Consider the following 18,681-nt stretch of genomic DNA (forward strand, 5'->3'; position numbering starts at 1 on the left):
CTTCCCGTTCCTTTTATGGTAGCATATTAGAGAGAATAAACAATATTTCCCATGTATGAAACACTCTTTGTGCTTTAGCAACACTTCCATGTAAGATGAGTTACAGGTTAACACCAGACCATGTGCCATACAGATTCCTATTCTAAGCTCTCAGGTGTACACTGTGATTCTTTTTCTTCATTCTTCCACTCAAAGGTAAATCCTAAAGGAGGTCTAATTGCGGTGGGGTTTGAAGATGGTGTTGTCCGAATAATTGAAGTTTATGATCCCAAAGGACTGCCCGTTCTTGCAGGACAGACCAATACAGAGAATGCAAAGATAAATCTGAAACATGTTTTCAAACCTCATGCTACTGCAGTTACAGCCTTAGCATATGAACGAAATGGAGATGTGCTTGCCACAGGGGTATGTATCACTTCTTTTGGTTATTTTTATTAAGCCATAAGTGTAGAGATTATTTAACAAGAAAAGGTAAAGTTTGTTTACTGACAACACAGTTATACTTCTGTTACTGCTGTTGATTGCTTCTTGTAGTTCTCTGCAGTGCTGGGGGAAGAGGAGGATCTGTTTGCACTCACATTTGTTTTCTGAAGGAAAGCAACCGTGCAATTCATACAATTCATTTTGTGAATTACTGGACTGTTTAGTGTGAATACTGTAATCCGCTTTGAAGATGGATTTGGTTCATTTTGGAATTAGCTTAATAGTATCTTGGAATTAGTAAAAGCAAGTCCGTTTGTACACCACCTTGGCAGCACTCCAGCTGCTACCCAGCCTTGCTTGGCCTTACAACAGTATTGACGAGTTGGTTTGTCAGTGTACCTGCTAGTCTTTGAGATGATTTCCAGTCAATATTGCCTCTCTTTGTAAAAGCTAGCCTTCATCCATGATCAGTGCATTTGCAGTTACATATTCCTTGAACTGGATCACCATGCATTTCAGTTAATGCAGGATTTAAACTGTCATACTGTTGTGGTTTAATCCCAACTGGCAACTAAGTCCCACACAGCCGCTCGCTCACTCCCCCCAGTGGAATGGAGGAGAGAGAGAATCAGAAGGGTAAAAGTGAGAAAACTGGTGGGTTGAGATAAAGACAGTTTAATAGGTAAAGCAAAAGCTGCACACACAAGTAAAGCAAAACAAGGAATTCATTCACCACTCCCCATGGGCAGGCAGGTGTTCAGCCATCTCCAGGAAAGCAGGGCTCCATCACACCTAACGGTGACTTGGGAATACAAATGCCACAACTTAAAATGTGTCCCCCTTCCTCCTTCTTCCCCCAGCTTTACATGCTGAGCATGACGTCCTATGGTCTGGAATATCCCTTGGGTCAGTTGGGGTCAGCTGTCCTGGCTGTGTCCCCTCCTGACTCCTTGTGTCCCCCCAGCCTTCTCGCTGGTGGGGTGGGGGGAGAAGCAGAACAGCCCTTGGCTCTGTGGAAACACTGCTCAGCAGGAACGAAAACATCCCTGGGTTATCAAGGCTGTTTCCAGCACAAATCCAAAACACAGCCCCATACCAGCTACTGTGAAGAAAATTAACTCTACCCCAGCCAAAACCAACACACACGCATCATGTTGAACACCAGTTCTGGATTTTCTTGTTATCCAGGGAAATCAGCCTGTGCTGTCTTATCTGAAAAATCGGGCCTGAGCTTTAAAGGAGCTCCTGGGGCAGTGGGCAGAAAGCACATGGCTGGGGTGCCAGATGAAGCCCATCAGGACAATTAAGGGCTATGGGTGCACTCAGGGCCCTGGAGCAAGGTGGGCAGGGTTTTTATTTCCTCCCTGTAATCATCAAGGAAAGCTAATTTTAAGTTCCAATGTACTTGTAAGTCCTCCTGTTGAGACACAAAACATTTAAGTATGTGTTTATGTCGTGAAGTACTTACAGTCTTTCGAATTTTTGGTCAGCTTTGATTTAGTCATCATCTTTGGGGTTTTTTGTTTTTGTTTTTTCTCTCTCAGAGTAAAGACAAAACTGTTTTCTTTTTTGCTGTTGAAGATGAATACAGGCCAATCGGATTCATCTGTGTCCCTGGGCCTGTGCAGGCATTACAGTGGTCTCCACCTTCTCATGTGAGTAATACATGTTTGTTTTCTTTCCTTCCCTACAGTGTTAAAATGTCATTTTGAAAGAACTTCCAATGAAAATAGATGAAGATCCATGACCCTAGCCATGTTCTCTATAGACAACGCAAAAAATGTTTTGCTACTTTGTTCTTCATGCTGCTTCAGAATGACAGGTTCTGTGTAGCTGTATCTCTGGTTCAGTCACTTTGAACATATTTTGGACTTCGGATAATAAAGAGCAGAAACATGTGCAAAACACCAAATTTTGCTCAGCTTTTTGAGTTCCTGCCTTGAAGAAACAAGCCTGTGCCTTAGCTTTTTGAAGGTCTTAGTCCTCTTTGATAACAGAGTTATGTGAGCATTATTGCCAGTTCCTCTTGCCCATATTAAAACAGGCTTTTGCAAAGCTTTCGGACTATATTAAGAAAGATTTTTTTGTGCTTCTTGGAATTCACACTCTGTTTGAAGTGTGTCAGTGACATATTTAAATAGATTCTTGCTAATATTTTAAAAAGTTTTATAAGGCTAGAGTAACATCTGAAATTTTGGTTGGTCCAGTATTCTTATTTAGAAGGGAGATTGTTCGTTGTATTTAGATGGTGACAAAGTGGCCAGGAAGATATGTTATACTGGTGCACAGTGGCATAGTGTAGCTATTATTGTTTGTTCATGGGAACTGATAAAAACTGCATTGGCAAAAGAGCTTTTGCTGGTATGAACCGTATCTTACTGCAGAAATGACAGATCTTGATCTGACAGTTGCATTTTGAGTCCTTTCCTTGAGGACAAGGTATTCCCACTTACTAAAAAAGCACCCATCATGCCTTTGATGTGTTAGGTTCTCTCTGAGTAATTTTGTCTACTGGTGTCAGTTATCCACTGCTAGATATGAACACTTACTCAACATAGTACATGCATCTGAGTGTTACACTACTTCTTGTCTCTTTGAAAAACCCCACCTTGATGATTAAATACTATACATTTAATGAATGTATTTGTAGGGCTGAGATTTTATAGACATAAGAACCATATCTTTTCTAGTTAAGTAGTAGTTCCATAGTAACTCTAATATACCCCCTTTGTACATTTTTAGTGTTTTAGTGATGGGTCAGATAAAATAAGCCTCTCTCTATTCTCCAGATGGCTTAAAAAATTGAAACTAAATACAGATTTGCCTTTTAAAATCTCAAAACACTAAGTAAGTATTACCCTTACCTCACCTATTCTTCCTAACTTTGCATTTTAAAGGATCTGGCAGGTACCAGCAAAGAACAAACAAACTCAAAGCTAAATAGCATTTGGCAAGGTTCTGAGCCCAGTCTTGAAGGTATAAAGGATTTATACCTTCATAGAAACATATGAACTTTCAAGCAATTATCAAAACAAAACCTCAGCTCCTAACTTTTGGGTCAGATCCATCCTTTAATTTAACCAAGCTCCCAAAACATCATTGTGCTGCTTCCAGGCTAGACAGTGTCAGAATGATAGCTGTTCTGTATATGGCAAGGACTTCTTCAATTGCTTAGCTTTGCCTAGCATACATAATATAAAAGAAGCTCACTGATTTCTGATGTCCATTTAAAAGCGTCCATTTAAATAAGAGCATAGAGTTAATGCCTCCTGGCTGGAGTTTCACTTTGTGCCTATGCATCTTCTGACTAACTTTTTCCCATTTCTCTCAATTCCATGTATACGTCTGCCTTATACTTGTATTTTTTTCTGGTTTTGTACAGGTGAAGAGCATGCTGCTCATCCTTTGTGAGAATGGCTTTGCTCTCCAGGTTCCTGCCCCTCTCCCTGAGGAACAGGATACAGTGTCCACCTATCAAATAAAAAACCTGCCGATGCAGTACTTCCACTTTTATAGCGTTAAATCCCGAATCAAGGTAAATAACTCTTCTGTGAAGGAATTTCATGTTCTTCATGTGCCAGAGGACAAAACTACCCAAAAAGCTTTCTAGTCCCTATACTGCATCATAGGATTTTTGCTAAGCTTCTTGAACGGGAAGGTCAGGTAGAGTCCCTTTGTGGCCGAGTTTCAACATTTGAAATTACAAGTTGTTGTCTGTTTATTCAAGTGGAACATACAGGACACTGAAAGCATGATGTGCATTTTGATTAGAATGAAAAGATAGCATTGTGAAAGGGAAAGATGGTACAGAACATGTGTTCATAAAATATTTTCATTTTGGTAATTTTCAGAAAAAGTAGGTTTCTGGTGGTTGATGTCAGCCCTGTAAGAAATCCCTTTGAACAGTCATAAAACACCCATGTGGTTACTTTGAAGCAAACATGAAACATCCCCTTTTTTCAGCAGTTATATATTTCTGATTTTTTAAAAATGTTGTAATAATTTTAAAGGTGTGGGTTTTATTTCTGAATGAGAATTATCATTTTAGAAGCTATGCAGGGCCAAAGGAAAAGAGTTATGCCAGCTTTCAGCTATCGTTAATTTTGTGAGATTAAAAAGCAAGCTGATGTTAGGCTCAGGAGTAGAGCTCCAGTGAGCAGGCTTTCAGTCCCATGTTCAATCCACCACAATCCAACAGCCTCTCTGATTCTGTTCTTAACCTGTGATTTCTCTGCTTTCTCTAGTAATTGCTCCTGTCTTCTGAGTGGTGCATTACTGAATGTCAGGCAAAGCCTCATTTCTTGTTAAAACTAGGAGGAAGTCAGTATCCAGAAGAAAGATTTCTTGGTGGTTTTCTCACAGGAGGAACCGCAAGAATGATCACAAAGCTAGCATACATATGTAAGGAAAGATTGAAAGAATGTATGTGGAGTTTTTTGGGGGTGTTTTTGTTTGGTTGGGTTTTGGGTTTTTTTAGTCAAAAGAGAAGAATATTGTTGGAAGACACTATAAGTCTTCAAAAATAAAAAAGGTTTCTACAGGGAGAAAGAATATTAATTGCTCTATTTTTCCTCTAGGAATAGATCAATAATTAATAAGTTGCAACAAGGATGTTTTAGATAAGATGTAAGGAAAGATTTCTAACAGTAACGGTGGTGAAGCACTGAAATAGTTTGCGTAGGCTGTCAGTCCCCATAGCAGACTTTTAAAGGGTAGGTCAGGCAAACATCAGCTGATAATATTTAAAGTTTAGCTGATTCTGCTTTCGGGCAAAAGAATGCTCTTTTGAGATCCTTTCCAGACCTTTCTCTATGATTTGCTGTCTAATATCTTCTTAGGAAGATCCTATTTCAGAAAATGTTTGATATTTGTGTATGCTAAAGTAGGCTTGAAAGGAAAGGGAGGTTTAAATATTTTATAAATCCAAAAATGTCTTTCCTTCATTGTTCAGAAGGAGTAAAGTCCATTACAGCTTCTCTTTTTACTCTACATCAATGATGCATTAGAACTTGGGAATCTGAGTTCAGCTTTCCAGTGCTTTTCTTTCTTCTGGGCAGGCAGAGGACAGGGCTTAGGAGTTCTGCAGAAGTAGTATGCTAATAGTGGTTAATTTGGGGAATAATCCGTCTGAGGAAATGCTGGTCTGCTTCTCAAGCAGAATGGTTTCTGTTTCAAAGGACCATGAGTTAAAATACTTCAGAGGCGATAAATGGGGGCATTTCCACTGGAGAGTCACGTGAAGTCTGGTTGATCTCTGCTTAGTTGAAGGAAAAGATATTTCTCTAGATATTCTGTATATATAATGCCAGGACCGCCTTGGATTTCATTTATGGGACTCCCTTAGTCAGTAACGTGTGGAGTGCCTTGGTTTCATGTCTCCATGTTTCTCTACTTGTTGTAATAGCTGGAAGAGGAGATTGCACTGAGAGAGCAAAAAAAGCATGAGAAGGAGAAAGCAAAGCTTGAATGGATAAAGCAGCAACAGGAGATGGGAAAGGAGATAGAAGAAGAAGAACCTGAAGAGGAACCCAAAGAAGAGCCATTGCCACCTCTCTACATACCAGAGGAGCCCAGTCCCATCCTCTGTGGGTTTTATTCAGCACCAGGAAAATTTTGGCTTTCCTTGGTAAATCAATTTTTATTTCATATTGATGGGATTGCAAGATGTGGCAACATTCCCTTCACATCTGGGTGCCTTAGAAAACTGATTATTTGAAACCTGTTATCTCTGGGACGTGGAATCCCCTTCATACTCGATAGTTTCAGTGGTCTTTGTGAAGTAAATCAGTAGTATCACTCCAATTCAGATTGTTCAGTAAATTTCCATTAGGTATGCTTCTTGGTGATGCCTGAATGAGCACAAGGACTAAGCTGTTCCATCACAAGCAGAAGGTAGAATTTAACATAATGGTAGGATGGCTTGTAATGCCAGTGATCGTGACAGATTTTTCTCCGTGGGCAAATAGGATCTCTAGATGTTTGGAAGTAACATTTTCTAACCCACAGTAGATCATTAAGAAAGGAAGAATTGTTCTGAAAATTGTATTTACCTGGTCAGCTGCTTCAGTGTCCTTTTGTTACCTTTTCTTTATGGTCCTTCTCTTCAGGGTGGGTATGACTCAGGGTTCCTCTATCATTGTGAATTCTCCTCAAATCACCAAGATGACCCTGAAAACAGGAAAGATGAACCCTTTGAAGTAATTGCTATTGAGGACACCGACAACAATCCCATCCACCAAATCTCCTTCTGGTAAAACATTGTAGTGTAACAGCTTCGTGATAAAACTTGATGAAATGAAACTTGGAAGGGAGGAGTGTACACTGCTTTGTCCCCTTTTAATTGTGGGTCAGCTGTAGTACACAGGAAATCTCTCTGGTCTTCCTGGCACTGAGTTTCACTTAAAATTCCTCATAGACACAGTTGGGCACTGTGTCTGACAGAAGTATTTGAAAAGCCCTTCAAGATGAAGATGTCTGATTTCTAATTAAGTACTGATTAGGACTCAAGCATCCTAGATTGCAGATCTCCAGGAGACCCATTAGAAGTCTCTGCAAATTGTGATCATCAGAACAGCAGTTATTTTTGGTAGTTAGCAAAGAGAGGACACAGTTAGCCCTCAAGGAGAACATGGAGGGATCAGTCCATCCCTCTTGTGCAAAGAATACAGGCTTCTCAGGATATTCTGTGAACAGTATGAATGAAAAGGGTAAACTGTTTTCTGACTCCCAATATTATGTTCCCTCTGTAAGGCTAGGTATGATCTGCATCTAAGGAAGCAGGTTTAGCTCAGGCTTTAATCTACAGCTGGCTGCATTCACCACCATCCATACTAGATGAAGAGCAGGGAGAGAAAACTTTTTTCTAGCTCTGAACTTGGTGTCTGCTACCCTGCACAACTCAGGGCTAAGACCAGTTACATGATACCCAGCAAGTGCTGGAACGTTCCTGAGCAGCCAGTTAGCTGGAAAAAAAGTTTGTAGTAGTATCACACATACTTTAAATGGTCCAAATACTTTGCTCCTAGATTACAAACTTGGGAAGGCTATATTTATTCAGATAGATTAGCTCTTCTAAAGAATTATCACATTTTGAGCTGTGGCCCTGTTACAAGTTGCCTGTTATTACTGTTTCTTGTTGCTTATTTGACAGTACCAGCAGGCTACTGATGTTCTGTGGGATGCAGAATGGCGCACTGCGTGTTTATCCCCTCCAAGATAAAGACCTCTCAGTGAATACCCTAAAGGAATACTGGTCCTTCAATGTACATGACAATGATTATGGCCAGATCCAGGGGATCTGTTCTAGTTACGATGATAGATTTCTGATTACCTGTGGTGGAGATGGAAACATTTTTACTTTCAACATCTTGTCTCCAGAGGATGTTCACAAAGAACTAAAAGCCAAAATCCCCTCTCCTAGGGTAAGCCGCTACCATCTTTCACTGAATTAGGCCTATTTGCCATGAAACTATTGTAGATGGGCAAAATGCAGTTCAATTATTTGGCATCATAGATCTTTCATAGCAAAAGCTGAAGTTTCCCAAACAATTTGGAAGAATAGTTCTTGCAAAACATTCCCTTATAAACAGGCACTATGACTGCATTGATCCTTCTCAATGTTTTGTGGTTTTCTCCAAATAAACATTGTATGTGTTGTTCATATGTAATAGTCTACTCGTCTTTTCCCACTCATAGGTGTAATCATGCTCATTCCTAGAATGAAAGAACCACAAAGATTTGTTATACTTAATGCCTGTCTTGGATTAATTCCAGTGAAGTATGATTCTTCTTTGGATGGGGATTCTAGAAATCATGTTGGAGAATACCAAATGTGTAGTTTCTCAGTGCATCGAGTACCATTCATATACAATTCACAAGCTGGAGTTTTTAAATTTCCAAAATGGCACAGCATGATGCTGATCCTGTTTATTTTTCATTCTCGGACAGCATTAGCAAGTAATGATTTTAGAGGTGTTCTGTAATCACTGTAGATCTCATCACCTTTAGCATGTTTGAACAGATGACACTGGAACTCAATAACAGTTCTACTGATAATACACAAGAGAGAAGTGTCAAGTCCCCCACTGAAAATGTTCAGACTTCATCGAGTTTTTAAAAATCTCTTGAATGCCTGAATTAAACAAATATAACTTGAAAGAAGCAGTGAGACCTGTTGAGTAAAGAAGTGCTGTCATGCACAATGAATTTTCAAGTAGATATAAATTCAGTACAGTTTAAAAATCTTGAAAGTGTCCACATAAAAGAAATTCAACTTTTAAATATTTTTAATATTAGTTGGTAACTATGTTTTGAAAGATGCTTGATAAGGGAGACAGAGAGGAAATTGTGATTTGTTCATTTAGTTAAATTGTTCATGACTAGTTGGATTTCTTTACCAATATCACAAGAATATATAGCACTGAGAATAGACTCAAAATTATTTTCTTAAACTAAGTGGATGATTGGAACATGTGATAGGAGAGCCTTGCTAGCTCCAGTATTACAAGTAGTGATTAATTTACAATTATAAAGCATATATACAGTTTTAGCATTTTGAGTATGTAAGTAGTTCTATATAAAGATCTTTATGGTCAATTTCTATTGTTCAGGCTAGCAACATTCCTTAATGACTGTCCTAATAGAGCTTTTCCCTTATCAAAGTATATCTTCATTAAGTATCTATTCTAGTTTTAAGTCATGTGGAAGATTTTAAAAATTCCATCTTCATTAAACTTAATGAGATTCTTAGAGAATCAAATACAAATCCTCTGAAACTAATTGAGTTAAATTACAGATCAATTTAGTATGACTGTATTCACTGTAGAATGATGGGCCCCCCTCTTTTTTTAGAGCACGACTGCCTAGGGAAATGAGGCTTGTGCGACTGCAGTGTCCATCCATCTGTCATTCTTCACAGCTAATAATTGTGAACCCATTATGCAGTCAGCAGAAGCAAACCAGATTAATTACACATGTAACTTGGAATTAGCCCAGGATATGTTGTCTCTTGTCAATGTGGCAGTGAGGGGAGACAAGAGAATTGGATTTGGGGGTGGAGAACCAAAGATGTTATGAGACAGAGTGAAGTTAGGACAAGCAATAGTGTAATGGTTGATGTTGACGGGGAGGATGTAGAAGTTGTGTTCTCTGTCCCTAAAAACTATGCTTCATTAGTTCTTTTACATGTAAACCAACTCAACTGCTTTTTCTTGAAACTTTAAAACCTGATATTTAAGGCCCATACAGCAATATTGATCATGAAAGTTTCTTTTGGTTTTGTGAAAGGCAATGGGAGCTCTGTCTTAATGTTTGTAAAAGCTTTATTGTCTGTTGAAACTATTATTGCTTGTTTAAAGACAGGACAATGTTTTTATTCCAGAGTGGTCTTGAGAAGGAGAAGGCTGCTGAAGACATTGAGGATCCCAATGCCTACAAGTAAGAGATGCTTGGATAATGACGAAAGAGATTTTCAGGTGTTGGTAGCTCTTTCTTCAGACCATGTATTTCTTTTTGCCTCCTAATAGGAGGAAGAAGCTGATCACCCTGAATTTGGGTCATTTCTTTGTTACACACAAAGTTTTTTCAGTCTTTCCCTCCATTTTATCTACTTTTCTGTGGTAGTAATTCAAAAATGGTATTCTGAGACTTACTTAACTTCAAACTACAGAGACAACACAAGGTCAAGGTCAAAGCCGTGTGATGTTAGGACTGTACAAATATACAGGAATATGATTCTTTTCTAAGTTACCTTAAGAGCCATTGAGTTCACTGGGAGTTTAAGGCTGTCAAGGAAATCTAAAAGGTTACATAAACCGTAATCTTTCCTCTCTTCCACTGAGATAACACTAGTTCCTTTTTCATGCATTTTCAGCATTGAGGAAGTCAAGCAGAAAAAGGAGTATGAACGGATAAGGAAGGAAGCTGAAGAAAAGAAACACAAGAAAAGAGAGCAGTTAATTGCACTGAGGCATGAGTTTCTTTTTCTTCTTCAAAAGAATCAGGAGTTGCCCAAGCATATGCAGCTGCACAGAGAGGTACTTCTGGTTTTTATAAGGGTCATTTACCTTTAGAGGCATCTTCTTCTAAAATGTTGCTACCCAATGTGTTGGAGCCAAAGATGTCCAACGCTTTGGATTAAGGTAGTTCTATGAATATATAATTTGCTCAGACTTCTGAATCACAGCTGGTGAATTGTGCCATTTAAGAAGCATGTGGGAAAAATGTGGTTCTCTGTGGAGGTCTGAATAGCTCCTGAAATAAATGATTATGTTGATGTGCATGGAACTCTGGCATCTGGGCAAAATATTTATTATCAAAACCTAGTAGCCAAGATAATGCGATGGTAGGTTTTCTATCTTTCTGCAGCAGTATGAGATGGACCATAGGATCTTTGAGGAGCTGGATAGGCAGACAGCACAGAGAATCCAGTTAGTGCAAAAGGAGCTGGCTTGGGAGCGTGAGAAACACTTGATTGGACTGCAGAAACTGCGAAATCAGTAAGTATCACTTTTCTTCCACTTCTTCCTCTGACCTTGCAAGGGGCTTATCATTGACAAAGTTATACCTGCCACAAGGAAAAAGAATGCAATTTGCTTTCCTCATATAATCAATATTTCTTCTGTTCTGTTTTGATTCTGTTCTTATTTTACTTGGAACATATAAAAGAGTATATATTGATATTTGGGTGTACTTACTTCTTTTGAATCTTTGATAAAAATTCAGATGTTCAAATCAAAGAAGTAGCATTCTGATTCACTTCTATATGAAGAAAACTGGGGGAGCTGGGGGGGTGAGTGTTGAGACTAAATTTGCCTGGGTTTTTGCCAGTAAGTTCAGTAAGAACCAAGAACTTTTATTGAAACTTTGAAGAACAACCTGTGAAATGAACCCCTGTTTTTCAGGCATGTTGCATGTGTGTCAGATATTTTAGTGTCATTGCTAACTCGATGTTCCCTATACAGTTTAAAGTTAGGAAATGAATTTTCTCAAGAAAATGTGAGGTGCATTTTGGGTTGGTTTTCTTAAATCTAAGTATGTAGCAAAAGATAAATTCCTAAGAATAAATACATGATAGAAACAATACACAATGAAAAAAAACAACCTTAGGCACGTAGAGTGTGTGACTGGGCAAAAGACTTGAATGAACATGTTTTTCATCAGTCCTAAATGGAAGATGAAAGATATTCTCATGAAGAACCTGGTGTAAGTTTCAATACTGAGAGAGGTCTTAATATGTTTGTTCTTGAGCATCTCCATTCCTAGATTGGATAAAAGTCAATAGACAGTGTCAGATGTCATCATGCTATTACTTAATGACTTGTGAATTTACATGTAATGATTGTATGTGCAATGAGTAAACTACATTATCCGTGTCCTTTTGGTCAAGGCAAAATGGTAGGTCGTGCCTACTGACATCAGGTGGTTTGTCTTATTTGGCTTTTCAGGTTTCGGGACTCACTGGAATTTGACACTGTTGTTGTTCATGCTATTCAAAGCAATCATCAGATTTCCACCTACAGACTTCTAGCAATGTCTGAGAAATACTACCAAGATAAGGAACGTCCATCATGGAAGAAGACAGTACTTAAACAGGCATGGAAACAAGCAGAAGAAAGGGAGATTGTCACAGAGACAAGGCGTATGCATAGGTCTAATGATGACCATTTAAACCTTAACAGTAATATGGTTTCTGTCTTTCATCTCAGTTTGTTTTCCTGAGTCCAAGCTAAAGAAATTATAATTTCTTCAGGTATAGGTAAAGAAATATAACTCTGGTATCTTTTTCAGTACCTGCATACACAGTTACACACATACATAGTTTTCCATGTTTAGGTCAACATCAGCAATTGTTGCATTCTACCCTGTGGGTAGAATGTGACTAAGAATCAAGTCAAAGAACCCAAATACATTCAGGACATCCACTACACTGGAACTATACTGATCGACACTAGCTCTACAGGAGCTGTCCCAGGGGTTTCCAATAGTTGGGACTGCACTGTGCTGCATGGTATTTACATCTTCACATGGTTATTTTTTGGTCCAGATGCCAGCATTTTTGAGGGCGAGGCAGAAAAGCCGAAGACATCAGAGGCTCGAAAGCCAACCACGCGTTATATAGAAAGCAAACATGAGCAAATCAGAAGAATTGTTGAGAAATCTGACAAGGTGAAAGCTAAGATCATGAAGAGGAAGGCAGAGTGGGATGAATTGTGAGTCTTGAACTGGACTCTGTGCCCTTTCAGTTCTGCTTCTTATTTGAGGTCAAGTAATGCTATTTAGCTGTCATATGGCACTATAATCTCTCTGCCTAGTTTTTTATATTCCTCATGGTTGTAATTAAAATAGATGAGTTTTCATGTATCTCTGAGTCTCAAGAGAGCATTGAAATATTTCGGTTAGTTTTTATGGTTCTTCTAAAATATTAAAAAACTTGAATTCAGCTAGGTAGCTGCATCTTCAGATAGGGAGTAAAAAGGTGTCTAAATCGAGCATGGCTGAGAGACACCTAGACCATTACAGTCAACTCTGTGTCAACCCTGCCAGCACCACATAGAGCAGATGCTGTAACAGCTGGGTTAGGTCAGTTGTGCTAACATCATGGCCGTTGTGTGAGTGTTTGTGATATGCCTTCATGTTCCATGCTGGTCTTTATCTTGAGAGGCAAGAAAGGGGAGCAAGACATCTTTGAAGCTCAGGGAAGTATAGAAATTCTTCATTAAGAGATGAATGACAGGGAATGGGACCAATGCAGAGTCAGAATACAAGGCTTTTAAGGTTATTAAGTGTTTAAAAATATAGAGTAGGATCAGGTATTCTCTGCTACAGGCTGGTGGAGTGGTGACACACAAGGCTCGCTGAGACTGAGGGCAGCATGTAGTCACTAAACCCAGAACTCTGTCCAAGTGTAAAGGTTTAACCTGTCCCACAACAGAGCTGTTATAAGAGTTCTTGGGGAAAAAAAATTTATCTGAGGTTTTCATTCAAATGTGCAAGGATGTTCTTCCCAAAGTAGCCATTCTTTTCTGAAAGAGCTGTGTGATTCTTGAACCCTAGCTCACCTCCCAAGCCTTGCTGCACAAATCAGAAGATATGAAATGACCCCATTTGTTGATCTGTATGCTTTCTGTCTTGAAGTTCAGCTTTGTTTTGTACCTACCAGATACAAGAGCAAACCTAGTGATGATTATGAGAATCCCAAAGATGTTGAGGCCATCAAAGAAGCACAGGAAAATATGGGATGTTATGAGTTGAAGACTGCCACTAACTACAGAGTCCCTGAACACAAGCATATGAACACTGAGAAGAAGGTGATGCAGCTTAAATCCCTGGAATTGTTGGTATGTAAACTGATTCATTGATGTGTATATTTCCCCCTTTTTGGGGGAGGGAGGATAGTGTATTAGTCACTGAAGAAATTTTTTGAAAGGAAATCAAAGTGATGTGGGAAAAGGCCTTGTGGACAGACTGTTGAGTTAGCTTTAGTTACAAATCAGCCTTTCTTTTGTGAACTGTTAAGTGCTTCACCAAACTCAAACCTGAATCAGTCCAGGATAACTGTCAGCTGGCTCTTTTTAAACAAGAAAGAGAATTTACCTTTTCTAATACTTCAGCAGGAACATCTAGTTTTTTGAATTCTTCATAAAGTCTTATCTAATAAATGGTATGTTTTCCTTAAAACACTGAGCTAAATAACCCCTGCCATGAAATACCTTTACAAAAACAGGGATCTGAGCAAGGACAGGTGTTTCTAGTGTGGCCTCTCCATATTTGCACTTTGGCAATCAGTGCTTCTGGGTACTAAGCACTGGAACCTCCCTGAGAAACCAGGTCTTTTGAAGCCACCTTTCTGTGATAGGACTCCTACAGCTACCACACATCTTTTAACCACAAAGACACAGGAAGCTCAAATGTTGTGCAGTATCTTTGTTGCTTTCCTTGTGACTTTTTTCCCTGTATCCTTCTTCTCACAGGAACAGTTTTTCATTTTATTTGGCTGGAGTGCAAAAGTGTGACAAATTTCTTTAGCTAAAAGAACAATGAAGAAATATATCTATTGAACTTGGAACTGTCTAGTTGCTTTTTGGTAGGAAGGCTTATTTCTTGCCCTGCTTACTGACAGAGGAGCCTCTTCACTGCATAGTTTATCTTTGGCAAAGTGTAGGGTATACTCTCAGTGGTCCTGAATCTTCTCCAGCCTTATGCTAATCTCAGGCACCCTCTAGGCTGTGTCGCTTTGATAGCAAGGTCTAAACATTACAGAAGCAATGCTACAGTCTCAGGGGATTTCTTGGATCATTTTAATCTCATGCTTAGGCTCCAGTACTTCATTGTAGTGCTGATGTTACCAGATACCCAGTGATTAACCTAACTCAATAGGACAAGCCAGTACAAACAAAGGGAATAGTTCTTCTTGTAAATTCCAGGTTTATACAGATGAAGAATTGCAGTATACTTCAGTGTATAGGGTTGTTTTCTTTTATAAAGATCAGAAAAGTTTCTGCCAAATATACTAATGTTAGATCACATTTGGTTATTATTTCATGTGAAAAGGGTAAATTAATACAGCATCTCCTCATCACAGAATTGCAGAATGATTGAAGTTGGAAGACACTTCTGATGATAATCTAGTCCAAACCCTCTGCTCGAGCAGGGCCATCTGAGCAGGTTGCCCAGACCATGTCCAGATGGCTTTTTAATATCTCCAAGGATGGAGACCCCACAACCTCACTGGGCAATCTGTACCAGTGTTCAGTCACCCTTACAGTAAAAAAGTGTTTCCTGATGTTCAGGGGGAACCTCCTGTGTTTCAGTTTGTACCCATCTCCTCTTGCCCATCACTGGGTACTACTGAAAAGAGCCTGGCTCCATCCTCTTTGCACCTTCAAGTATTTATATACATTGATGAGATCCCCCCCCTCTCTGAGCCTTCTCTTCTGCAGGCTGAACAGTTCCAGCTCTCTCCACCTTTCCTCATATGAGACATGCTTTAGTCCCCAAATCATCTTAGTGGCCCTTTACTGGACTGTCTCCAGTAGCACCATATCTCTCTTGTACTGGGGAGCCCAGAACTGGACACAGCACTCCAGATGTGACCTCACCACTGCTGAAAGAGGGGTCACCTCTCTCAACCTGTGGCAACACTCCCTAATGCACTCCAGGATAACATTAGCCCTCTTTGCCACAAGTGCATATTGCTGGCTCATGGTCCACTTGGTGTCCACCAAGACCCCCAGGTTCATTTCTGCAAAATTGCTTTCCAGCTGGTCAGCCCCCAGCACGTACTGGTCCATGCGGTTGTTCCTCCCCAGATGCAGGACTTTGCACTGCCACTTGTTGAATTTCATGAGGCTGCTGTCAGCCCATCTCTCCAGCCTGTCCCTCTGGACAGCAGCACAACCCTCTGGTGTATCAGCTGCTCCTCCCAGTTTTGCATTATCAGCAGACTTGCTGAGGTACACTTTTCCTCATCATTAATAATTAATGATGTCAAACAGAATTATTATTACTGAATTCTGAATATAGAATTATTACTGAGGTCTGCCTACAGGCCAAGCAAGATGCAAACAAGTTGTTACAAATAGGTTTTGTTGCACTTGGCTGTTTAATTCCTACCTCTACCATCTGATGTGTCACTTTTCAGATTAGTGGATCTTCATCTTGAGTTGGAGAAAAAAATACTCAGTTGATGTCAAAGTTTTCTGAGTTGACTTTGGGACTCTGGATTGTTGGAAGGCGTGGAGAGAATTTGTTTTGGACATCCAGTGGCTTGTATGAAATCCAAAAGTATCTGACAGAATGTCACTTTCTTGCTTTTAGTATCCCTATCTACTATACTTTGAAAATTCAGAACTTTGTTCCACTTCTAACCACCTGCAGTAGCTGTGATTTCAGCTTCGCCATCACATATAATAGACAAGAATCTCATCTGCCTTCCAGAACCTACATTTGTGAAGGACTGCTTCAGTATCTTTGAGGTTATGTGAGATAACGGCTTTGTTTCAATGACTATGTCAGTCGTCTAGATTTCTGCACAGCTGTGCATTTTGTAGTGTGTACAGTAAAGGTCCTCTCAGGTATGTTTCTTTTGTCTTGGGGATAGAAGCCTGCCTTACAACATACTAAAAGAAATCTAATTTTCTTTTTGTTAGTGTATTATTTATACTATATGCCTGAAAAGAGGGCCATGTATCAAAGCTGAGATACTCTCTGTAGTTAATGACAGACAGCCCAAATAACTAATCCTCTAAACTCCACAGCTTATTTTCGCAGCCCCTGTCTGCTTTCTGCACTGCTTCAACGTCTCATGTCAAGAAACTCACAATCAAGTCAGGAACTGAGAGAATGGGCAAGCCTTGTTTCCCTTCTTACACTTTTTCTATTTGCTGTGAAGGAGAGGAAGAGAGGTGGTTCCAAAGATTTTAAAACCAAACTGAAAGACAGCTGTTTAAAAATGCTAATGTGTGGAGATGGTACAGAAAAGAAAGCTAGTATGGAAAGAAGGAAAGTCAGTATGACAAGCCTCTTAACCATTACTTGTGTTGGGGAAGACTATATACTATGTAAGTGTTCCTGGGGAATCTTACTAAAATTGTTTTTCCTTTACAGATCCATAGGAGGAAAGTGAATATGAACAAAGAGATCATGTCTTTGCGGGATCTCAAGGTTTCTATTATTGATGAAATCAAGCGTTTAGTGCAAGAATTGAAATCCATACAGGGAGCCTTGGATTTATCAGAATGTCTCCCTCTTCCCCTGATCCCTCAGTTATACGCAGATGAGGTTCCTGAAAAAAAATTTGAGTATGACAGTGACATCCTCCTGAAGTTCAAAGAGGAGCAGGAGGCCAAGGCAAAGCCCCAGGAACAATTGGAAGGGTCTCCTTCATCTCACGCATTTAGGCATGGGTTTCTTCGAGCTCCTTCCATTAAAGAGATTGACCCCATGGCACAGGCTGCAGGTGCACACCCAATGAAAATAGCATCATCTGTGGTCACAGAGCAGCAAAAGGTTTCTGAGATTGAGAAGGCAGAGCCAACAGAAATGGAACTGGAAATTTTAATGAGGGAGAAGATAAAAAATCTATACTTGCAGGAGACCTTGATTAAAAAGGTAGGAAATAATTTTTTTTTTTTTTGTCAGATTGAACAATCCCACTGCATCAGAAATAAAACCAAACCCCCTTTTGTCTCAGGATTGCAGCTACTCTTGCCTTTCCGAAGTTCAGGAAAATGCTATCTGGTGCAAATTTACAGTGTAAGTCAGTATAAATCCCTAACTGTGACCTGTGTGCTGAATATTATCACTTGAAAAACAGATCTTAGATTTCTTATTGATTGTTCTATGAAACTACGAGCTTAGTGGCCAAAAAAGACAAGTAAAATGTTAGAAATTACTTGAAAAGTGGCAAAGAGGAAAAAAAGGAGCATCACTACAACTTTGTAGATTCCTGATGTTCTCAGCAATTAAATAACTGTAGTCCCGAGCCTTTGGTCTCAAAAATAATTTTCTAGAATTAGAGAAGGTATAAAAGAGAGTAACCAAATTGCTTAGTCATGGAAAAGCTTCTTTAAAAAGCACATCTAAATGGATAAAGCATCTTCGGCCTAGAAAAGGTGCAACTGAAAGGGTTGTAGCAGAGGTGGTAAAATTATGAACAGCATAGAAAAGGAGAGTAGGAATCGTCTCTTAAAAGAAGGAGAGATATCAAACAAAATAGTCATGTAGAAAGCTTGAAACATGCAAATGGAAATAGTTTTCCTATCCAACAATAACTAAGCTTTGGAACTCAGTGTTAGGATGTGGGAGAAGCTACAATTTGATAAAGTCTGGAAGAAAAATCCATTCAAAGCTATTGAACACAAACATACTGCTTCAAGCAGTCCCTAAGTCAGAGTTTAGGAGGAGCGTGCCAGAGGTATACCACTGTTCACTAGTTTGCTCCATTTCTTACTGCCTTTTCTATAACTTCTGCTATTGGCCATTGACTCTTTAGTCTACCTCAACGCAGACACCCTTGTGTTCATGTGTGTGAAGGTTTTGAGAGACTATACAAATGCTGCTGTGACCATCACAGACATAAAAGTTAATGTTGGCAGCTGCTAGTACTGATTTAACTGTAAATGTCTAAGGGAAGAGCTGGCAGGTATTCTGAAAGAAGTCTGTCAAGGCAGAAGACATATTTATTGCTACATCTGGGATTGTTACATGAACTACTTCAGGCTACTCTGAAGAGTAAAATCCTTCTGGGGTAGCAAATGC

The 18,681-nt window shown here is 39.4% G+C and overlaps 1 protein-coding gene across 1 annotated transcript in view; it reads left to right on the forward strand.

Annotated features, from left to right (window-relative positions):
• CFAP44 (cilia and flagella associated protein 44) overlaps positions 1-18,681 on the forward strand; it is a 47,060-nt gene that overhangs the window by 19,503 nt on the left and 8,876 nt on the right. Inside the window, exons 14-26 of the mRNA XM_049824840.1 lie at positions 196-405; positions 1,968-2,078; positions 3,806-3,958; positions 5,828-6,049; positions 6,531-6,673; positions 7,574-7,844; positions 9,803-9,858; positions 10,295-10,457; positions 10,789-10,919; positions 11,868-12,061; positions 12,467-12,632; positions 13,583-13,760; positions 17,029-17,532. Of these exons, the coding sequence (XP_049680797.1) occupies positions 196-405; positions 1,968-2,078; positions 3,806-3,958; positions 5,828-6,049; positions 6,531-6,673; positions 7,574-7,844; positions 9,803-9,858; positions 10,295-10,457; positions 10,789-10,919; positions 11,868-12,061; positions 12,467-12,632; positions 13,583-13,760; positions 17,029-17,532 (2,502 nt within the window). The remainder of the gene's footprint in view (positions 1-195; positions 406-1,967; positions 2,079-3,805; positions 3,959-5,827; positions 6,050-6,530; positions 6,674-7,573; positions 7,845-9,802; positions 9,859-10,294; positions 10,458-10,788; positions 10,920-11,867; positions 12,062-12,466; positions 12,633-13,582; positions 13,761-17,028; positions 17,533-18,681) is intronic.

Source organism: Accipiter gentilis, chromosome 21 (genome assembly GCF_929443795.1).
Source record: "Accipiter gentilis chromosome 21, bAccGen1.1, whole genome shotgun sequence".
NCBI lineage: Eukaryota > Metazoa > Chordata > Aves > Accipitriformes > Accipitridae > Astur > Astur gentilis.